The sequence below is a fragment of the Euleptes europaea genome, chromosome 9 (assembly GCF_029931775.1).
Source record: "Euleptes europaea isolate rEulEur1 chromosome 9, rEulEur1.hap1, whole genome shotgun sequence".
NCBI lineage: Eukaryota > Metazoa > Chordata > Lepidosauria > Squamata > Sphaerodactylidae > Euleptes > Euleptes europaea.
This window is the reverse complement of record NC_079320.1, coordinates 40,778,485-40,799,367: the sequence shown is the minus strand read 5'-3', so window position 1 is coordinate 40,799,367 and position 20,883 is coordinate 40,778,485. Positions and strand designations below refer to the sequence as shown.

General features: G+C 39.4%; 1 protein-coding gene across 4 annotated transcripts in view; it reads left to right on the top strand.

The window, feature by feature from the left end:
- The window catches only part of INPP4B (inositol polyphosphate-4-phosphatase type II B), a 258,022-nt gene that overhangs the window by 127,239 nt on the left and 109,900 nt on the right, over positions 1-20,883 (top strand). For 3 of the 4 annotated variants that reach the window (XM_056855456.1, XM_056855455.1, XM_056855454.1), the window contains exons 7-10: positions 3,628-3,739; positions 7,308-7,380; positions 12,569-12,716; positions 19,734-19,864. In XM_056855456.1, the coding sequence (XP_056711434.1) occupies positions 3,628-3,739; positions 7,308-7,380; positions 12,569-12,716; positions 19,734-19,864 (464 nt within the window). The remainder of the gene's footprint in view (positions 1-3,627; positions 3,740-7,307; positions 7,381-12,568; positions 12,717-19,733; positions 19,865-20,883) is intronic. The other variant, XM_056855457.1, reaches the window with a different exon arrangement.

Below are 20,883 nucleotides of genomic sequence, written 5' to 3'. Positions count from 1 at the left end.
CCCAGCCTTGGGCCGCAAACCCGGCCCCAGGTGAGTCCAGGGCAGTTGCTTTAATTTAAAATAATTTCAAATAAATGTGCAACTAAACATTTCATCAATTTTGTGTACTTCTTAGGCAAGAGAGTTGTTTGTACTTCCACTAGACATATTCCATATTTTAAAGAAATTGTATTAGTCTTCTGAGATACAACATGAAATTGAACTGCTGAAGTTGTAGAGATTGAAAAAGAGTTTAGTCAGCATGAAATATGAATAATATTTGGCATGCTTAATTGATGACAAGGTATTTGGAAACGCCTGTAGAAAGTTTGCTTGGTGTATATTTATTGCCTTCAGAAATAATAAGAATCAATATAGGAATCAGCAAGTTACCCCTCCTTATAGATTAACGTAATTTGTTCAGTTTTATACTGATAGGACTTCTTTGATGTTTCTGGTTGTGACTTGCTACAGTGAGGCAGGTGGGTATCAACTTCACTTCACAAGTCTCCAAAAAAGTAAAGAAAAGCTAAGTGAAAGGCTATAATATAATAATATAATGTACAGCAGCACACCTTTTTGACCATGTGTGGTCCTAGGGAAAAAGCACACAGGATGCAACTATTGCCGATAGCATTACTAAGCAGTAACTTGTCCCGCAGCTAGCATAAGATCATCTATTTCATATTCTGTTTATAATGTTTGTTAATGCTGGTGCATTTACTGTAGAAACAGAGGGTACTTCCTTTATATCGAATAGTCTGGGGGATATCCATAGTAGGCAGATTCAAGATAATGAGATGTTTCAAATAAACTTCAGTGATATTTACACAGGGCTGTATTGACATGAGAGACACAGAGCAACAGTTGAAGTAAAGAAAAGTGATAGTGTTGTGTTTATATACTTCTTGCAGTATCCTTTGGACCTTTAACTGTACCTCATTTATTTTATCTTTTTATTTGTTTGTTGTTATACAATTGATCAGTTTCCTTCACTCATCTTTAAATGCAGTGAACTTTAAAATTCACTACGGTGACATAATCCATCAGTACTCATGATTTATCTATGTAATGAACAAAACGTATAGCAGGTGGGGGGGATCAGGAGTGCCCAACACCCACCATACATTTCACCCCAAACATGGATACAAATCTTATATGCATGCATACTGTATGTACGTAGGTTCATCCACCTGACTAGGAATTTCTTATTACAGGAAGAGGCCTGTGCGAGTAAAGTTTGTTTGTATATAGACATCCTGCCCGTCATTAGCCAGGGGAAGGTCAGGGTCAGGATGCTTGTTGACAGCTCAATGCCACTATACTCAATCCTGCTTCCTTATCTATGCATCCTGTGTGTAGATATTCTATGTGTCTGACAATGATGGACTTGTCCCAGAACCCTGATTCAGGTCTTTGTCGATAGACATACCCGTATTACTCAAAAGGGATGCTGTTTTTATTCCATTATTTAATATTTGCAAATGCATTGGTGCTAATTTTGTCAAAAATGAAAAGATGGAATTTGGCATTTAAGGTTCATTCTATGACAGGCTGTTGTTGAGTAGACTAGAATAGGTCAGTGGGTAATGCTGAAGATTTAGTCATTTAATCATTAGTACTTTAAAATTATTAAGTAGTAGTATATCTACTGAAAGATGAGGAGGAAAAATTAAGTTCTAATTTATGTTCATTTACATTAGGGGAGTAAGAATTATTTGGTAGATTATTCTACTAATTTTCTAATCAACTAAAAATAAATGTGCTGATTAATTACATGCTTAAAATAGTCCCAACCACCAGTCAGTGAAGGCCAATTTTAATTTTAATTGAGGAAGCTATGGATTTTGATTAGGATTTATTGTTGGATTTTTAAGGGCTATTCTGGGTTCGCTCTGTTGTTGTATAGTAAACATCAAACATGACATATTCTTTCTCATAATAATTGATAGGTTTGGCTTATTAAATTGAAAGTTTGTATACAGATTGCCCCCTCTCAATGTTCAAGGTAGTTTACAAAAATTAAAAACAATAAAAGCATGTAAATACTTAAACATCACATAAATATACATATAGTAACTGATTAACTACAGATAAAATCACTGAATCCTGTAACTATTATCCCTTTAAAGCCACATGTATCCTTAAAGATACCTGTATCAAGGATTTGGTAATGCAGATACATTTCAATAGAATAATTTCTTAAAGGACAGATAATTACAATATTTAAACTTTTAAAATCATCTGACTGTTCTGATTTAAATATATGATTATCACTGCAGTTCCCTTCTTCTCTTCTCCCCCCCCCCCCGAAACCTAGGGCTGGTTTAATATGCATTGTGTATGCACACTGACACCACTTCTGGTAAAAAACACAAGTGATCTCATGAGATGCTCTAGGACTTGCCAAACCTCTGTGATTTTGTTGGTGAAAACTGGAAGTGACATCAGCATGCCAGCATGACACTGGCATGCCAACCCCCACCCCTTAAATTCTCCTGAGGGTTGACTACTATGCGGTGGTAGCTTCCTTGGCAGTGATCCAGTATAATGACATTGCAATCCACTTTATGTGGGGATTTGGAAAGACCCTTCCAAATGATAATAGGGATAAGAGATTCTGTATGTCTGGATGTATCATAATGGTGAGAAATATTTATGGTTGATACCTGCTTCCATAGCTGGCACTGTTGGCAAAGTTTTTTCTTAATATGGGGAAATTTATCCCCCCCACACACACCTTCCTGGCATTAATATTCTATATTGATTTCAAACTGACAGATTCAGAGTGTGGAGGTCTGCATTCACACAAATATGCGGTTCCTAACCCTGATGGGAAAAAAAGTTTCAAGGCTTGCGTGAAATTGAAATTGTGCTGGTAAAAATGTGGTTCATTTGATATACTCGCCAGTTTTCAGATTCCTGCAAATGTGGTGCCCTCTATACTGTAAGCCATTTTAGACAAGGAGTGTTCACTGCAGGAAACAGCCCTGCAGACTGCCTGCTGTCTGTGCTGAGTTTAAGACAATATCTGTTTTTCGTTATTCAAAGTTACAGTGACAGGGTTCTTTTTGAATGACTGTATTACTTTTGATATTAATTCTGAAGCCGTGTTGTCCAGTTTACAGTTAAGAGGCTTATGAGCCATGACAGTACAATAATAGCTGTTTCAGTGGCGTATGTTAGCTGCACCCTTGTAGAATGAAAGAAAAGGGTGCAAATAAACTGCATCTTTATGCAGCTCACAGATTTTTTTCATGCTGACACCTTTGGTGACAAGCAACATCATTTTGAGAGAGTGCAATTTTATTTCAAAATTTAGACCTAAAAACATCCAGACCCCTGTATATATGGTATGCTTGTTAAGGATATTTTTTGCAAACACTCTCTAAACTCACCAACAGGTAGCATTGTGCTACTCTGATGTCACATACAGTAAAGCAAGGAATGGAATGGAGATGATGAGCCATTCTTGTCTGTTGTTGGGGGAAATTGGCAATTGTAGTTTTCATCATTTGAAGCAGCATTTGCAAATAGGCATTTTGTCCTGTTGTGGTATTAAGACCGAAGGGCACAGGTTTAATGCAAGACACATATGCGCAAAAAGAAAATAAAATCCCACCTTTATCCCTCTGCATTTTTTTTCAGAAGCTCTGATGGTGGAAAGACAGTTGGCACTATAGACGTCAGCCTTGTGAAGATGGGGGAGACAGAGGATGGGAAGGCAAATCACAATGCAGCAGATGTGCAGGGACAAAAGGTAGGACCTGGCTCAGCGCACAAATTAAATTAGAATGATCAGAAATGCCAGATGCCTCCACTACTATAGTCACAGTGGGATCTAAGTTTGCATTTTAAAAACAAGAATTAGCCCTCTGTAGAATAAAGCACACCGTGCATGCTCAGCTATCTAAACTAAATAATGTCCTGGGATAAAACATTGCATTTTAATTTGTATTTTGCCAGAAATAAAGTATTACTTTTACCATCAAGCGTAACTTCTTCAGAACTATATATGTGGTATTTTAGATGGACTCTTACCCTGCATCTCCCTCCCTAAGTCATACTCAGTTGAGAAAGTGAACATTAAATATCACTTTTCAGAGGAAGTGTGATAGATTAGCATCTAATTGATAGCTATGCATCTGAAATTATATGTATGGAGAATTTGTTCCTTTAAAGTCCAGATGCACAGATTTCAACCTGCAATAGAATGTATGGGGGGGGGGGGAGGATGGGACTGAAACAGCAGCCCTAATAGCCCAGACTAGTCTCATTTTTTCAGAGCTTGGAAACTAAGCAGGGTCAGAAGTTGGATGAGAGACCACCAAGGAAGAAGAGAGCAACAGCAAACCACCTCTGCTCATCTGTTGCCTTGAGTCACCATGAGTTGGCTGTGGCTCGACAGCACACCTGAGAGCCAGGGTGGTGTAGTGGTTAAGATCTGCGGACTCTAATCTGTAGAACCGGGTTTGATTCCCCACTCCTCCACGTGAAGCCTGCTGGGTGACCTTGTGCCAGTCACAGTTCTCTCTGAACTCTCTCAACCCTTCTGACCTCACAAGGTGTCTGTTGTGGGGAGAGGAAGGGAAGGAGATTGTAAGACAGTTTGATTCTCCTTAAAAGTAGAGAAAATCAGCATATAAAAACCAACTCTTCTTCTTCCTCCTCTACCTGCTAGGTGACTTTGGACTAACCACAGTTCTCTCAGAACTCTCTCAGTCACACCTGCCTCACACCCTGGCCAGTGGTTGCATTTCATAATATGAAAAGTTGGGGAAAGGATCATGAGCTGATTCTGCACAAGGGATTTTTTTTCATGGTGGTCACGTTGCCAAAGTGATAAGTTGCTCGATTCACATTTGCAACAGCAATTCCACATGACAGAGGGAAATCTGCTTTCTTATCCATTAGCCATGGTTTTCCTTTCACACCAGATGTAGGTGGCATAAACACACTTACTGTTGTTATGGTGTTGCCCACATTTAAAAAATATATTGGCTGGGTGCATGCATAAAACTGCTCAAGAATAATACAATACTAGATTGTTTAAAAAATCTGTGCATTTGCATTGTGGTGCTCCAGAACAACACAATACTTGAATCCTGTGGTCATGCTAATTACTGGAAGGTACTGGGTTCCCAATGTGGTCATCTACATCGAGCAGACTAATTGGTCTCCTACTGCTTGGGGAAACGGGATAGAGTACCTCAGGAACTTTTCAACTGCTAATCAAGAAAGCAGAGCAAAAACACTTGCCACTTGTATTGTCTTAATGTAACAGCAGCTTTATGAAAATTGTTTGGCCCCGCCATAAAAAAACAAAAACTCAATTCTATTGTCAGCAAGGACACCAAAACAGTGTACTGGGAAAATGCCAGGAGGGGGAGAGTGTCATTCAGTTTATTCAAACAGAAGTAATAGCTTCTGGACACATGAAAAAGATCATCCACATGAACACATTTACACATGAAGCTGCCTTATACTGAACCAGACCCTTGGTCCATCAAAGTCAGTATTGTCTGCTCAGACCGGCAGCGGCTCTCCAGGGTCTCAGGCAGAAGGCTTTCACATCACCTACTTGCCTAGTCCCTTTAACTGGAGATGCCGGGGATTGAACCTGGGACCTTCTGCATGCCAAGCAGAGGCTCTACTACTGAGCCACAGCCATGCTGGGAAAGATTGGTTTTCTTCAGGTTTTAAAAAATAGCAAAGTTTTTTATCTGGAAAAAACAAGCTGTTCATGGTTCTTGTAGGTTATCCAGGCTGTGTGACCGTGGTCTTGGTATTTTCTTTCCTGACGTTTCGCCAGCAGCTGTGGCAGGCATCTTCAGAGGAGTAACACCAATGAACTCTGACCGTTAAAGCCTTCGACAATAAGCTGTTCATGATTTGGACAGTAATGGAGAAAGATATCATGTGGGGGGGATAAAACATGTTACTTGGTTTTTAAAAAGCCTCTGTGATTGACAGTATAGTAAGAACATTATGGAGAGCACTGTCTCTCTCTCTCTCTCTCTCTCTCACACACACACACACAAACTCACATATAAAATTATCGGCTCCCATCTTCTTAGTATTCCTGGCTTGAAAGAACAGCAGGTGAAATACCCATATAGGAAGAAGTGTTTCTCTTTTAAATTGCATGAACAGATTAAAATTCAGGTCCTTTGTTAAGGGAAGTCACAGTATCAAGCCCAACATGCTGATGTACAAAATATATGTTAGCCGCATAAGCTAGGCTACATCTTTGTTATGTGAATATTCTTTGAATAAAAAGAGAATGAGAAATATGGAATGGAAATTAGCTCCTTCTTCCCAAAAACAGATGGTTGTGAACAAATGGAATACCACTGTTTTTACAGTGAAGCAAGCTATAAGTCTTCTTACCATAGCCCTGTGTTGCTGTCTTCCTCACTAGAAGACTCTACTTTATCTACTTTGAATCAGGGCTGATTTCTGGCTCTCCTCACACACCTTGTGTGGGAATCCTTCTTGCAGCCTTATCTACCTCTTCACCGCTGAAGATTACAGCAGTATTCCTCCTCCTGGTCACTGCCTGCCCTAGACAGATGAGGAAGAAAAACTGTGTTGCCAATCAAGGGCAAAGGCAAACCTGCGCATCCACCCATCTTTTTCATATCCCTGTTGATGAGAGGAGAGGGTGGCCAGGTCTACCACTACAGTGAGAGACCTCCCACCCCTGGCCCCACCTCTCCCACTGCTGCTTGATGGAGCAGTGGGAGCAAATTTAGGGGAAAGAAACGGTGTTGTGAGGATGCTGTGATGTTACTTCTGGCATGAACATGGAAGTGACATCTCCACATCAGGCAGTGCTCTAAGAATCACTCAAAACTCTATGATAAAACTACAGTGCAGTGCCACATTTGTTATTCACCACCCCCAGTCTCTTACATCTTACCAGCGTTCAACTGAGAGGAGACAGGACAGAATAGGAGATCATAGCTTTGGCGCTTTCTGGCAATGGAGGCATTGGGCCCTCAGTCGTTGCTCTGGTTCTTTCTGGGTTTGATTTGCAGGGGCGGGGAGGGAAATATCAGTTCAGAAAATAGTTTGCAATAATTGTCAGCTAGATAGTTCATGTAAAGTTTCCTGTGCTCCTGTGTTATTTATTTAATATAACAAAATAAATATGATAACCTATTGATGAAACTGGTTAACCTGTGTTATGCTGAAGAAATCAAGGAAAGTTTATATATCCAAATATACATTTAAAGTACTCATTATGCACCTCTTTTATGATTCTATTAGATTTGATTTGGTGAATCTTTCTTCACATTAGAAATGTTTTAACTTTTGTTTTACAGTGTGCCTTGGTTTATGAGTGTTTATCTCCTGAAAACAACCGTAGTAAAGACAATTTGCCTTTATTAAATGCAGGTATGTGTTCTAGATCTGTAAAGAAGGCAGTTATTAAAGGCTAAAGTTGTGCTATATTTAATTAATTGGTTGGAAGAGCCAGTGCCTTGATGTTATGATTTCTAACAAAAATCTATGTACATTCACAAGTGAGTGACCAGAAGGGCCGAACTAGACAATACCACATCCCCAAGTCCACCATTTTGAACTTTTCAAAATGCCGTGAAGGCCCAATTTGGAGACCATAGCACCAGGGGTGAGGGGTTTCTGTTCCCTTCCCACATGCCATTGTCAAGAGCTGATAATATCCTTGTGGTGAACTTGGGGAAATGGTAAAATCTTGTTTGGCCCTTAGGTAATCAACTTGCATTATATTTCTTAGCTGTCATCTACTGAGTCATTGTCCAACTTGGAAGAACTCTGACAATATTTGTCTTTTATTTGGATAATAAGATTAAGCACATTTCTCACTGGTTATGCTTTGCCTATAATGTACCTGATACACATATAATAAGGCAAGATTTCTAAGGCACATGCTTGCTTTCTCATACACAGTTTCATGATATTTGTACTTTGTATTTCAATACCTTGAAGTTGTTTATTGCATCTTTGCTGTGCTAGAAAAAGAACAGGGGGGCTCTCCCCTGTGAATTATAAAATCTCTAAAGCTAGAAAGTTATTGGCATTCATTTTGAATATTCCTCTTAATATATGGAGCTCAAGCCCCAAATGAGTTACGAAGCACTTTGAGTGAGTAGGAATGAATGAATGGCTAATTCGTAGATGTTCATCACTATCCCATTTTTATCTCAAGAGATTTTGGGTTTATTGCTAATCATATATCAATTTGGAATCTTAACATTAAAATAATTTCTGTTCTCTACATGTATTTCATGAAAATGAGATTTTTTAAAAATGAGAGAGAAGGTTCCAGGAAGTTCTGTGGCCACATTAAAAGAAGCGAATGCCCTTTGCTTGACTATATCTTGCCACTTTTCTGATCATCCTAGAAGACTGCTGCCTCTGTTATTCCACACTGCAGAGCTCTGTCCATCTGACACATGCAGTAGAAATACTGATGCAGATCACAAGGGCTCCCTTGTCACCTTATTGTGCACAAACTCTTCACACAAAACAAGCACACTGAAGCTAGAGGCAGATAACACTTTCTCATAGCTAAAAGAGGTTAGATAGAAGCCTTGCTTCCCATGGTTTGTATACCCAATCTCTCTGACCTACTGTCGACTCTGGTAAAATGTGCTTTACAGTGTTTTGAAAGAATACATTGTACCCCTTGTAAAGTAGTTTATCTGTTCACATACAGCAAATTCTGAAGCAGTAACTAATTTAATTTTCAGTTTCTGTGTGTCCCTTTATTTCATGAATCAGTGTGTTTAGATGCATTGCAAAAATTAGATATAATGTCCCACAGGAATAAATAGCAATATAGGTTGCCACATGCACTATTTATTTATTTATTTATTTATTTATTTATTTATTTATTTATTTATTTATTATCCTGCTCTCCATTCCAACCAAGGCTGTGCTCAGAGTGACTCACATCCATTAGAATGTAGCACATAATGTATAAAATCCAATAAAACTCAGTAAAAACTCTAACATAAGATGAGAATTTATCAATAAACAATTTGTGCCTATTATTTGCATACTGGTCCATAGTGAGCCAGGGGACAGCCATCGAGTTTGATAATATGTAAGAGAAAAGATGGAGGAGGGAGGGAGACCGTCTATGATAACACACAGTTGCTTTCCTCAGCCATAGGCCTGGTAGAACATCCCAGTCTTACAGGCCCTGTGGTGCTGTTTCAAATCCTGCAGGGCCCTAGTCTCGCTAGAGAGGGAGTTCTACCAGGTTGGGGCCAGGGCAGAAAATGCCCTGGTCCTAGTTGAGGACAGCCAGACACTCTTTGGGCCGGGGACCACCAATAAGTTATTATTTGCAGAGCGTAATGCTCTCTTGGGGGCGTACCAGGAGAGACAGTCCCGTAGATACAATGGTCACTTGCTGAGTGATGACCTTTCAAAAACAGCTGTGATTTCAGAAATTATATATGATTAATTCATTGGAATTGTACTCCTCTGAGTTCCCAGGTTGAAAAGATATTATGTTCCAAGGTAGATTTTAAATTACTGGAGCTGGAAGAATCTTGTTGAGAATTAGTAGAACACAGAACACAAGTCAGAGAACAAATAAATGGTTTAGAGTCATTGTCGAGATACTTCAGGAGTATGGCAGCTGCTTGCCACTAATCTGCAAGAAAAACAAAAAACCCTAACTTGTGTGATTAAGGGCTCTTGTAAAACTTCCCACAGTACATTGCAAAATGTTCTCCTTATAGAGCAAGTGAGGTTCTGAAGCCTCTTGCCTCGTTTCTGCTCAACCTTTACAAAGCTTTATGTTTATTTATATATGAACCATTTATTTATTTATTTTAAATTTGTACTCAGCTGGGTCCAGAGCAGCTCACAACATTTAAAATACATTACAGTAAAGTATAAAATGATAAAAATATAATATGTTCCAATAAAATCCCAGTACAAAACTAGCTGGCACGCAGGTTCGCAACCAGTCCGGGGAGGCAATCAGTACCCCAATCAGAGTCAAATTGGTACTGAATAGTGACAAGGGGGGAGGAGAGAGGCCAGCTATCTCACGTACCATCTCTGCCCTCAACAATGGGCCTAGTGGAACATCTCGGTCTTACAGGCACTGCGGAGCTGCATTGGATCCCTCAAGGCCCTGGTCTCATGAGAGAGATAGTGCCACCAGACTGGGGCCAGGGCAGAAAAAGCCCTGGCCCTGGTCGAGGACAGCCAGACACTCTTTGGGCCAGGGAACACCCGTAAGTTGTTATTTGCAGAGCATAAAGCTCTCTTGGGGGCATACCAGGAAAGGCGGCCCTGAAGGTATGATGGCCCAAGACCGTTAAGGGCTTTAAAGGTTAAAACCAGCACCTTGAACCTGATCTGATACTCCACCTGGAGCCAGTGTAGTTGGCAAAGTACTGGCTGAATATGTGCTGTCAGCAGGGTCCCAGTAAGGACCCGCGCTGCAGCATTTTGGACCAGCCGGGGTTTCTGGGTCAGTCTCAAGGGCAGCCCTATGTAGAGTGAGTTACAGTAATCTAGTCTGGAGGTGACTGTCACATAGATCACTGTGGCTAGGTCAGAGCGAGAGAGAGAAGGGACCAGCTGCACAGCCCGACAGAGATGGTAAAAAGCCACCTTGACTGTGGCTGTGACCTCAGCCTCCATCAATAAGGAGGCATCAAGGATCACACCTAGGCTCTTGAAGGCGGGTGTAGGTGTCAGTCACATGCCATCAAGAGCCAGGAGCTCCCCCCCACACACACACATCTGATCCATGCCAACCCAGCCACAGGACCTTCGTGTTCGGTGGATTTAACTTCTTCCAGCTCTGTCTCAACCATCTCGTCACAGCTTCCAAGCACCCCGTCAGTGTGTCCGGGGCTGTGTCAGGCTAGCCGTCCATCAACAGGTATAGCTGGGTGTCTTCAGTGTACTGGTGACAACCTAGCCTGAAACTCTGGACCAGCTGGGCGAGGGGGCACATAAAGATGTTAAATAACATGGGGGAGAAGATCGCACCCTGTGGGACCCCACACACCAAGGGGGGTCACGACGACAACTGCTCCCTAAGCACCACCCTCTGTCCTTGAACATGGGGAAAGGAGCAAAGCCATTGGAGGGCTGTGCCCTGAATCCCCACATTCTTGATGGAAGCTACAATTAAGTTCTTCATAGTCACAGAGTGGGTTTTAAGTTTGTTTAGACTAATGTCCTATGTATGATAGCTGTTGTTGTGGTTTTAAAGGACACAGACTATAATGCCACTGTTACTAGTTCAGGGTTAGTCCTAGGTACTGGGTGCTGGCATTTCTCCCTTCTGTGTTTTCCCTGTGCTACCTCTTTACCGCTCTATCTGGCTTAGCATCTAATCAAAATCTTGGTTGTCTTCCTCTTCCTTTCTCTTAAATGGTCGGTTGTGCTTTCCTGTCACTTTATTCCTTGCTGCTGATTTGGCAAGTATTAGGGCAGAAAGCACACAATGTTACTTCCTCTAATCTTAACCACTTCTGGGTTGGGGTTGGTTGAGAAGTAATTCCTATGGTTGCTACTGCCTTCCTCTTGAAAAGGAGGCAATTCGCCATAACAAAGGACTTTGCTGAAGCTTGGTATGGTGATATTGGTTCCAGGAACATAGTTGCATGAAAACTAGTTTAAAGTAGTTCAGATCTAATGACTTGAATTTATATATTGATAGGCTAGGCTTAGCCGTGTAGTAATAGTCAAGGTTATGAATTTTTTTGCAGTTAGTTGGCAAATTAAATATACTTCAACTTTGAGGAATAGACATAGGTGAATTAATTTCCTATTTCCAACAATGTGGATTCATTACATCTCATTATCCTTCTCCAAATGGATTGATGAACTGTGTAGAAAGACAGGCCATGCTACACATTAATTCCAGATTACCCTTACTGCTTCTAGCAAGATACTGATTGACTAGAAACCAACAAAAAGTTTCAGTATGCTGAATGGTGCCCAGCTACTCAGTATCTTTCAGAAGCTTCTTACTATCACATATTACCCTACAGGGTATCAGCAGGCAAGAGAACAGCAGCACAGAGAGAAAATGTTTCATTTAAAGAATAGAAGAATCAATTAATCTAATGATACGTTCTATATTTGTCTTAAAGGGAAGATGTATTGGATTTCTTTAAATGCGTTCCTGCGCAACCACCACACATCTTCACTTTTATCTCAATGTGGACCCAGGAGAATATTACTATTCATAGCACATTATCGTAATGTTATCCACTGTTTGTTGAGATTTTGCTGTTTATTTCTGAGCTAGGTGTTCTTTTATCCTATGAATCTCTTCCAGCAGTCCTGAGCTTTTAATCTTATTGGCGCTGAAGTGATAAATCCAGCATGTACTGTACTAAGTAGAATTTAATTGTCTTCTGTTTGGGTAGTGCAACCTAGGACTCTGCCCTTAATTTATTGGATTACTAGTAATAAATTAAAGGTAGAGTAAAATTTATTTGCAGACTTGAATTTTTAAATGGAAGAATAAAAGATAAATAACTTGAGTAATAAAACATTGTGATAAACTTCCAAACAGCCATAATTAAGCAGTCACATCATTTTTTCCCTTTTGCAGTATTAAAAAACCCGATCTGTAAGTTGTATAGATTCCCCTCTTCTGACAACAAATGGATGTGTGTTCGAGAACAGATGTCTGAGAGCACTCTTTCTTTTCATATTCCCAAGGAACTCATCAACCTGCACATAAAGGAGGATATGAGAAGGTAAGGGAAACAGACTGAAAAGGTAAAAGTAAGCTATAAAGCTACTGTTATAACACGGGCAACAGACATTGACTGAAATCACTGATAAGAATTCAGGGGTGCTGCTAGTTCAGTCTGCTACTCAGAAACTAAGGCTGGCTCTTAGATGTAAACATTAAGCCATAAATCTGATGCTACTGTATAATTTATGCATTATAATATCCAGAAATGACATTATATGAATTAGAATGTTGGTGTGATAAGAATCTTTTTCATATTTGAAATCATAATCATAGAGTTTAATGTTTGAAATAATCTATTGTTATTGAAGTCAGAACAGTTGCATAGCATTATTCCTTAAACAAATACACACAGCGAAGCACTCTTTTGAAATTTACATTTTTTCAATTTACATTCAATTTGCTTTCCTTTCTGCAAATGTTTTAAGTATTCTGCTAAACTTCAAGCATGCTATTTTTTTTAGACATTTCAAAATGCAAGAATATAGACTTCTGAGCTCAATAATCTAGCAAAGATATAAAACCTCAGAGTTGTCACTAATCTCCACTTGTCAAATCCCAGTGCTGTTGATTTCAGTGAAGTTACACAAGGGTCAAATTTAGGCAGTTAATTTCCATGGTATTGGCCACTGTGAATAAATGTTACCGAGCAGAGATTAAGATAATGGAAGCCTTTGGGCAGTTTAATTACATAGCTGCAGCCAGACAGATCATCAATGTTTATTTTGAATGATACTATCTCTGTTAGTACTTGTAAACAAGATTTTCTGATAGTTAATCAATCATTTTGTCTTGCTACAGGCTCATGCTTAAACAGAATGAAATGTATTAAGTAATTAATAGAGATGCATCATAAGATTAAATGTTAATGTGCTCCTTTTTTTGACCTAAACTGACTAACAGAATTATGATGCTGTTACGAAGTAACACGAAATAAATAAAACTGTATAGTCTGTGCTTAAATATGAAAAGACTTATGTCTTCAGTCTATTTTAAGTGATGTCTGAAAGTCAGTTCAACAAGCAGGCAATAGATTTTAATTTGGTATAGTGCCAGTTACCTCAACATGGTAATTTAGGCTATAATCCTAAACATACTTATTCAAGACAGGCAGAGCAATCCTGAAGTGGGGGGGCACATGGCTTCTGGAGGTGGTGTGACCCCAGCACTGGCATAGATGCCTCTTGAAGCATGAAAATGGGCATCTACGCCGGCGGCTGGCCACTTACGCTGGGGGATGGCTCAGCAGCACCATGCTTGAGCAGTGGAGCAGCTGCCGACTCAGCATTTTTCCAGTGTTAGGGTCGCACCAGAGTAAGGGTCGCACCAGCACCAAGGGAGGCATTCCTGGGACGGGGCTGACTTTAGTCAGCTCCCTAGGCCCTTTCACCCCAGGAACACCCCCTTTTGTAGGCATGAACTTGCACCTGCAAAAACCATGGCACAGCCCCTTGTAACTCAATGGGCCAATTACACGGGTTTTTTTGGGGGGGGAATACATTTTCCCCTTCCGTGCTGGGCCACCAGGCTGCTCAGGAGGTGGTGTGGTCGCACTGTCCCTGAGCCCACCGTAAATACCCCTCCCCACTTAGGGTTGAGCTCTAAGTCTCATTAAACTTAATGGGATTTATATCTGAGTGTACATACTTAAGATTGTACTTTTAGTCTGGCAAGCATAGGATTGGATTCAATGAGCCATCTACTAGTGAATTGGCTCTCTCCTGCCTATCATTTTTGCTGCAGCCCCAAAAAACACTTCTGAGATTAGCCTTATGGACTCCATAAGGCTAATCTCAGAAGTGTTTTTTGGGGGCTACAGCAAAAATGATAGGCAGAAAAGAGCCAATTTGGGGCAGTGGGAAGGAGAAATCAAAGGAAATGCATCTCTTGTGCAAACAGAAGTGCTTTACCACTTGCAGAAGTGGTATGGTGCAGGGATCCAATAGAATTCCACCATGGAGCTATTAATCATATTCATCATTCTGGGTTGGAGCATTTGGTACATGTTAAATTGTGTAAAATAAGGCTAAGTACACTTTTAATTGTTAACTGAGAAATTAGAAATGTGGTTTAATTAGTCTTATTTTGTACTGTAATTTTAATCTCTGATTATTGTAAGGTGTTTTGAGTCCCATGATGCATGAGGAAAGCAATATATACATATTTTAAACTACATAAAAATTGTGGCTCATCTCAGTGTAATCTGAAAGCAAGTGAGACATTTGCTTCTTTATCATGTAGCAGTATGTTGGAACTTCACAAGTACCAGTTTTTGCTTCATTTGGGGGCCGTGTTGCCAATGACACAGCTCCTTGCTTGACAGTATTGCTGAGGTAGAACCGTCTTCTTCAGTTACCTTATTTAAGGGCAGTCAATTTCAGTTTCACAGTATAAAACAAAAATGTATTATACTTACGTGTATGTACCTATTTAATATGTTCATGCCACTGAACCTCGAAGGTTGTGGGAGTGATAATAGTGTATTTCAAATTGCTAGACAGAAGGCGTAAAGTGTTAAATCCTTCCAGTCAAAACTGTTGTTTACTTGATAAATAAAATGTGTGTGGGGAGGGGAAAGACTGAGGGCATTGCACATTATATCGGCTTCTTTGTAATTTCTCCACCTTCTCATTAAGACAGGAATGCAAAAATTAAACACACACATACACACATAAACCTCAATTACGTAAAAGATCAGTAAAATCCTAAGCTGAAATTTATTGACAGTCTGCTAGTCTTTCAATGAAGTGTATTAGATGGAGGGCTTAAGAACATGAACTTAGAAGCTAGAATTTGTCTCTGTCTGTCAAACAGTTATTTGCATTTTTTTAGTGAAATGGGAGCATTAAGCTCCTGTAGAAAACCGATTGATTCCGAAGTAAAATCCCAGAATCCAGTGGGATTCTCTTTAAAGTAAGAATACTTAGAATCATTGTAGGATAATTTGTATTTTTTTTTTGCATCCAGTTTGTATTTGGAAAATTTTACTACATCAGATCCTGAAAGGGAGAGGTAGAAGTACTTTGTCATTAAGCCTCATTAAAGTAATTACAATTTCAGTATGCTAGATATTAGGTAGGAACTTCCAGCTTTATCCTCTGTCTTTATCAAATCCCACTGGTATGAGGAAAGTGTGGTTCCCAGAATCTCTAAAAGAAAGTAGATCTCTATGAACATCCCACCTTGACACGACTCTGCTAGGACATTTTCCATGTGCCAGTATACAAAGAGAGCATCTAGGTGCATCTGGAATTTGCAAGGAGGAACTAAGCTGACAACGTTGTTCATCTGCGTGGCTTCTATACAGTCCCACATTGGGACTGTGCAGGCGCAGGCCAGCCACGGATAAGATTTGTCAGCTTCTAGCAAAATCATGTGACCGCTGGGCAGGAAGGCTGCATGCCCCGAGGGGAGGGGGAGCACTCTCACGTTCAATTTTGCTAGAAGCTGACAAATCTTATCAGTGGCTGGCCTGCGCCTGCGCAGTCCCAATGTGGGACTGCATAGAAGATCCACCAGATGAACAACAGTTACAGGTAAGTGAAACTCTGTTTTCATCCTACATACTGATTTTAAAATTACTGAGTGTATTATCATGTTAGCCAGCACCCCTGGTTCTATACTCCTTTTCCCACCTTTAAATAAAAGTTTATTTTTTTTGAAGTGTCAATCCAGGTCTGAATACCACAGCAACAACTCTATGACCACTAATAGCATTACATTCTGGCCCTTTGTACTGACAGGTTACGCTGAAAGAGTCACAGTAATAATTCCTAACTCACATTTTTGTGAATTGCTTCTGGTGAGGAGCAACAGAGGAATGTGTTTGGTAATGGTAATAAAATGTATTTGGAAACAGTAATAAAATGTTCACAAATGCCTATAATTTTTTACGCAAACAATTACCTTAAGGATATTTTTCATGTTAAAGGTTACTTGACAATGAATTTCTCAGTCTTCTGAATATACTATTTATTATCTTCTTTTTATTTATGATATATGCTAGCGATGGAAGACATATTCTAAGCATACAAGTTCATTTTTCACCACTGGGATATGGTATGCAAACCAAGCAATCTGTAAAACTAAAGATAAAAAGCTAGTAAAATGATCATTGACTTAGGAAGTATGTGTTTTTAATAAGATATTGAAAACTCTAGTTGGCCTTCAGGAATACCTAAATGATTCCCAATAGAAGTAACTGAGAACAGCATGTCTCTGCATCGAAAGGAGGGTTTAGCACTTAGAGGATTTTCCAAGTTGTTTTCAAGATTTAGCCACCTGCTCCTGGCTTCAGATTTAACCTTTAATAAGGGTGCCTTCTGAGAATATAATGTCCAGTTCATAAATAACTTTGTATAAAACTCACCCTTTGGGTTTTATCCTAAGATGCTAAAACTGTACTATGCTGGTAGAATTGATGGTGTGTGACATTTGTGCTGGGGCAGCAGTCAAGCATTCCAAAGAACTAGACTGGATTATGAGTCTTTCACAAATGGAGATACTGGGGAAGTGGGCATGTCCAGCAGGAGAGACATTAGGAGGCTGCTAAGAGTATGTTGCAGTAAACTACAATTCTGGTAAACCAGACATGGGGAGAGAGTGGTACCTAATCAAAAAAAATCTGCCCTGATTCTTTTCTTTTATGATATTTTTATTTTCAGTTTAACTTGTTCAGTTAGTGTAGTATGAAATTAATAAATGTATGGAACCTTTTCCCTGACCTGGATACACCAGACTAGTCCATTCTCGTCAGATCTTGGAAAGTAAGGTGGGACAGTCCTTATGAATATTTGGGTGGGAGACCACCAAGGAAGTCTAAGGTTGCTATGCAGAGGCAGGCAATGACAAACCGCTTCTGTTCGTCTGTTGCCTTGAAAACCTTACAGGATCATCATATGTTTGCTGCAACTTCACTGTTTTTAAAAAAAAGGCAACTACGATAACCATTTATATTTGAGTGTGATTTGTTATTTCTTTGGGAAAGGAGACTGAAAAGCTGCTTCTCTATATCCAGGCTGATCTGCTCATAAGTGATATTACTTATCAAAAGAGTACAGAGCATCAGACTTCTGTTCCTTTAGTTACAAGATAAAAATCCACTTAGCTTTATTTTATTTATGTATGAATGTGCATAAATAACACACATGCTGCTTTCCAAGCAAGGCTATCAAAATGTTTTACAATAAAATATTATAAATATTTATAATATCAAATAATAATATAAAATATATAATAAATATAAAAATATTTTAAATGTGGTACCAAATGTTATCTAATACCTAAGCTGCAGGATATATTTAATACGGAACATGAGCAATATGAAGACTTGGCAGACAAGAAATGTCTTAATGGGTTTTCTAAAAATCTCAATAGAGAAGACCTTGCAAATTCCTTAGGGAGGGAATTCCACAATGGTGCTGCAACCACTGAATAAGATCTTCTTTTTCCTTAATGGATTTTAATTTTATCTTAAATGGGGGTGACATCCAAAAATCAAAATATTTTGGGAAAAACGTTTCCTGATATCATAGTGAATATATAACTAACCATCCCTGATCATCAGCAAGCAGTCATCCTAACAGAGGATTGCTGTGACATTGTGAACCAGCTATAGTTTCCAAAGCATATTTAAAGGCAATCCCACGTGAAATGCACTACAGTGGTCAAGCTGAGTGGTTACTGGAACATGTACATTGATGGTTTCTTTGTCTCTGCTGTGATCCTTAAAGGAAATTATCACATGTTCCAGTAGAGAGAAACCCACAAAATCTGGATTAATATCAGCATCTCTTTCTAATCTAGATTGTTTGTTCACTCTCATCCAGTCCTTTAATGGCGTCAGATGGATATTCATCTAGGAGGCTATAACACTTGATATAAAATGAAAGAAGAAATAGAGTTAGGTGTCATTACCATGCTGATGACTCTGTTTCCCAAATCCCTAGATGACCTAGGATGAATAAGATGGCTCATAGACAATGGATTCTTACAGAACCACATAGAAATGTTCCTATGCAAGAGAGTGTTAGTTTTGCAGCATCACGTTCCAGTCTGTTTGTACCATGTCTCATACCAGGTGGTTTAGTAAAACCATCATTAGTCAGTGTACTCCACTTCCATTTGTGTGTAGAAAGATCTGATCATCAGTTCAAAAGGATCAACTTGATCATACTTTCTCTTCTAGTATATGCCATCAGAATGTCTAAGGTAGTCTGCATCTTGAACTTCAGCTGGAGATAACCCATTTCATCCCAGAATGCCTGACAAGCCAGAACCTGTTAAATTATCAGTCCTAGAATAGACTGGTTAGGTTCACCTGATAACTCTCCAGCATGAGAGGGTTGTTTTTTTCACTGTTTCACCACTTCTTATGCAAGAGGTGTATTAAAAATTAGGCTGAAGATTAAAAAGGACATAAATTCATCCAGGTATGCTTTGTTAAGAAAGAGAAGATTGTTGAATACACATGAAATTAAAATGGAACATGGCACATTCATAACATGGTCAAAATTGCCGTAATGTGGGGACTTGTAAGGCAGCCCCACTGTGCTTTTGTTTAGTAATGGGATCCTTTTCTTGCAGTCTCCACAGCTGTGCCATCCGGTAGATAAATAGTAGGCTGTGGAGAGAGAGCCAACTTGTTTCCATAAAAGGACATCAGCCAACCCAGATAACCTTTGCTCATACCTTAATTTTAAGAATTTCAGTGGCCTGAGAGTTGTTCCTGCACAGGGAGATATGAATCAAAGGATGTTATGCGGGAAATCTGTGATTGGATCTCTCAATGTATTTTTAACGTTATATAGTAGCTATGTAGGCCTCCAGTTTGGTGTATAGAAATCACATAGAGAGAGAACAGCGATTAGCCTCAATATGGAAAAAAACAGATATGATACTGACCTACCTCACAGGGTGATGATAGTATAGGGACACATAAAGAATACAAAACACTGCTTTGTTTTTTTAAAAGTGGCACTCTGTTGATTAGTGTGGTTTTATTTTTTCCCCACTCTAGGAATCAGGATCTTAAAGAACTTGGTGAACTTTCTCCACATTGGGACAATATGTGTAAAAGTGTTATTGCACACTGTGATCAAATGTTGACTCTCTATCAAGACATGCTTGCAGAACTAGGGAAGTACACAGGTATGAGTATGTTCTCACTGAACAAGTGAAGTAATAATTTGCTAGTTTTTTGGTCATGCCATGTAAGTTGAATTGCCATTTCATTGTAAGTATGTGCCTATTCCGATGATAGTCAGAGAGATTATTTGAATGCAGGATTTGCCTAAACCTGTAAGCACAGGGCCAATCATTTTTCTCTGCCAGAATTTCAAATGCTGGAGGCTATGGCCTCCAGAGGTTCTGTCTCTGTTTGGGGGGCACTGCATGACCTAGACTAAACAGATACTGTTACCCCAGTTATGGTTCATCCATGGCTCCTTTGAAACTTCCTATACCTGGTTCATCTTGAATGTGTATGCATGGACATCATTCTCTCTCTTTTTGTAATTTGGGAATAAATAGTATTGTTCAACTGTAGAGTTGAAGTTTCCTGGCAACCCTTATTTTGCAGAATTGTCATTTATAATGCTCCAGAACTAATGCATTGCAAACAATACTTGCTTGTTTCCCTTCTATGCAGAAAGGGGAAATTACTTTAAAAATGTGTGTAAACTTCCTTGGGAATTGTGTAGTTATTCCTTTTTCTTTGTAAACTAGACCAGATAGCCATTGTGCATAAATAAGGAGCTTACTGGGTGTTGATTTCAAAAAGCAGTGTTCATATCCCTGCTCAGCCTTTGACTGTCAGCATTTCCTTTGTGTGCATAGCTTTGTGTGCATTCCAGCTTCAGCTTTCAAAAAGGTATCAACTTGGATCCATACCGTGGCTTTTCTATCTAGGTAGTAGTCAGGGTGCTGTCCATAACTGTTCTCCTGTGTATCCATCTCAGAAGTTACACATTTGGTGCCAGCAATACTTCCCATGCATTTCTTTATATATGTATTTGCTATCGCTATAAAAGCCCACCTTTCAAAGGATTTGTGTTAACAGCATAGTGTACGATTATTGGTTGGGTGTCCAATTAGGCTCAATAAGGGAAGATTGGCACTTGGAGCAGGTAGCCCTTGATTTAAACCTAGGCCATTATAAGTATTATCAA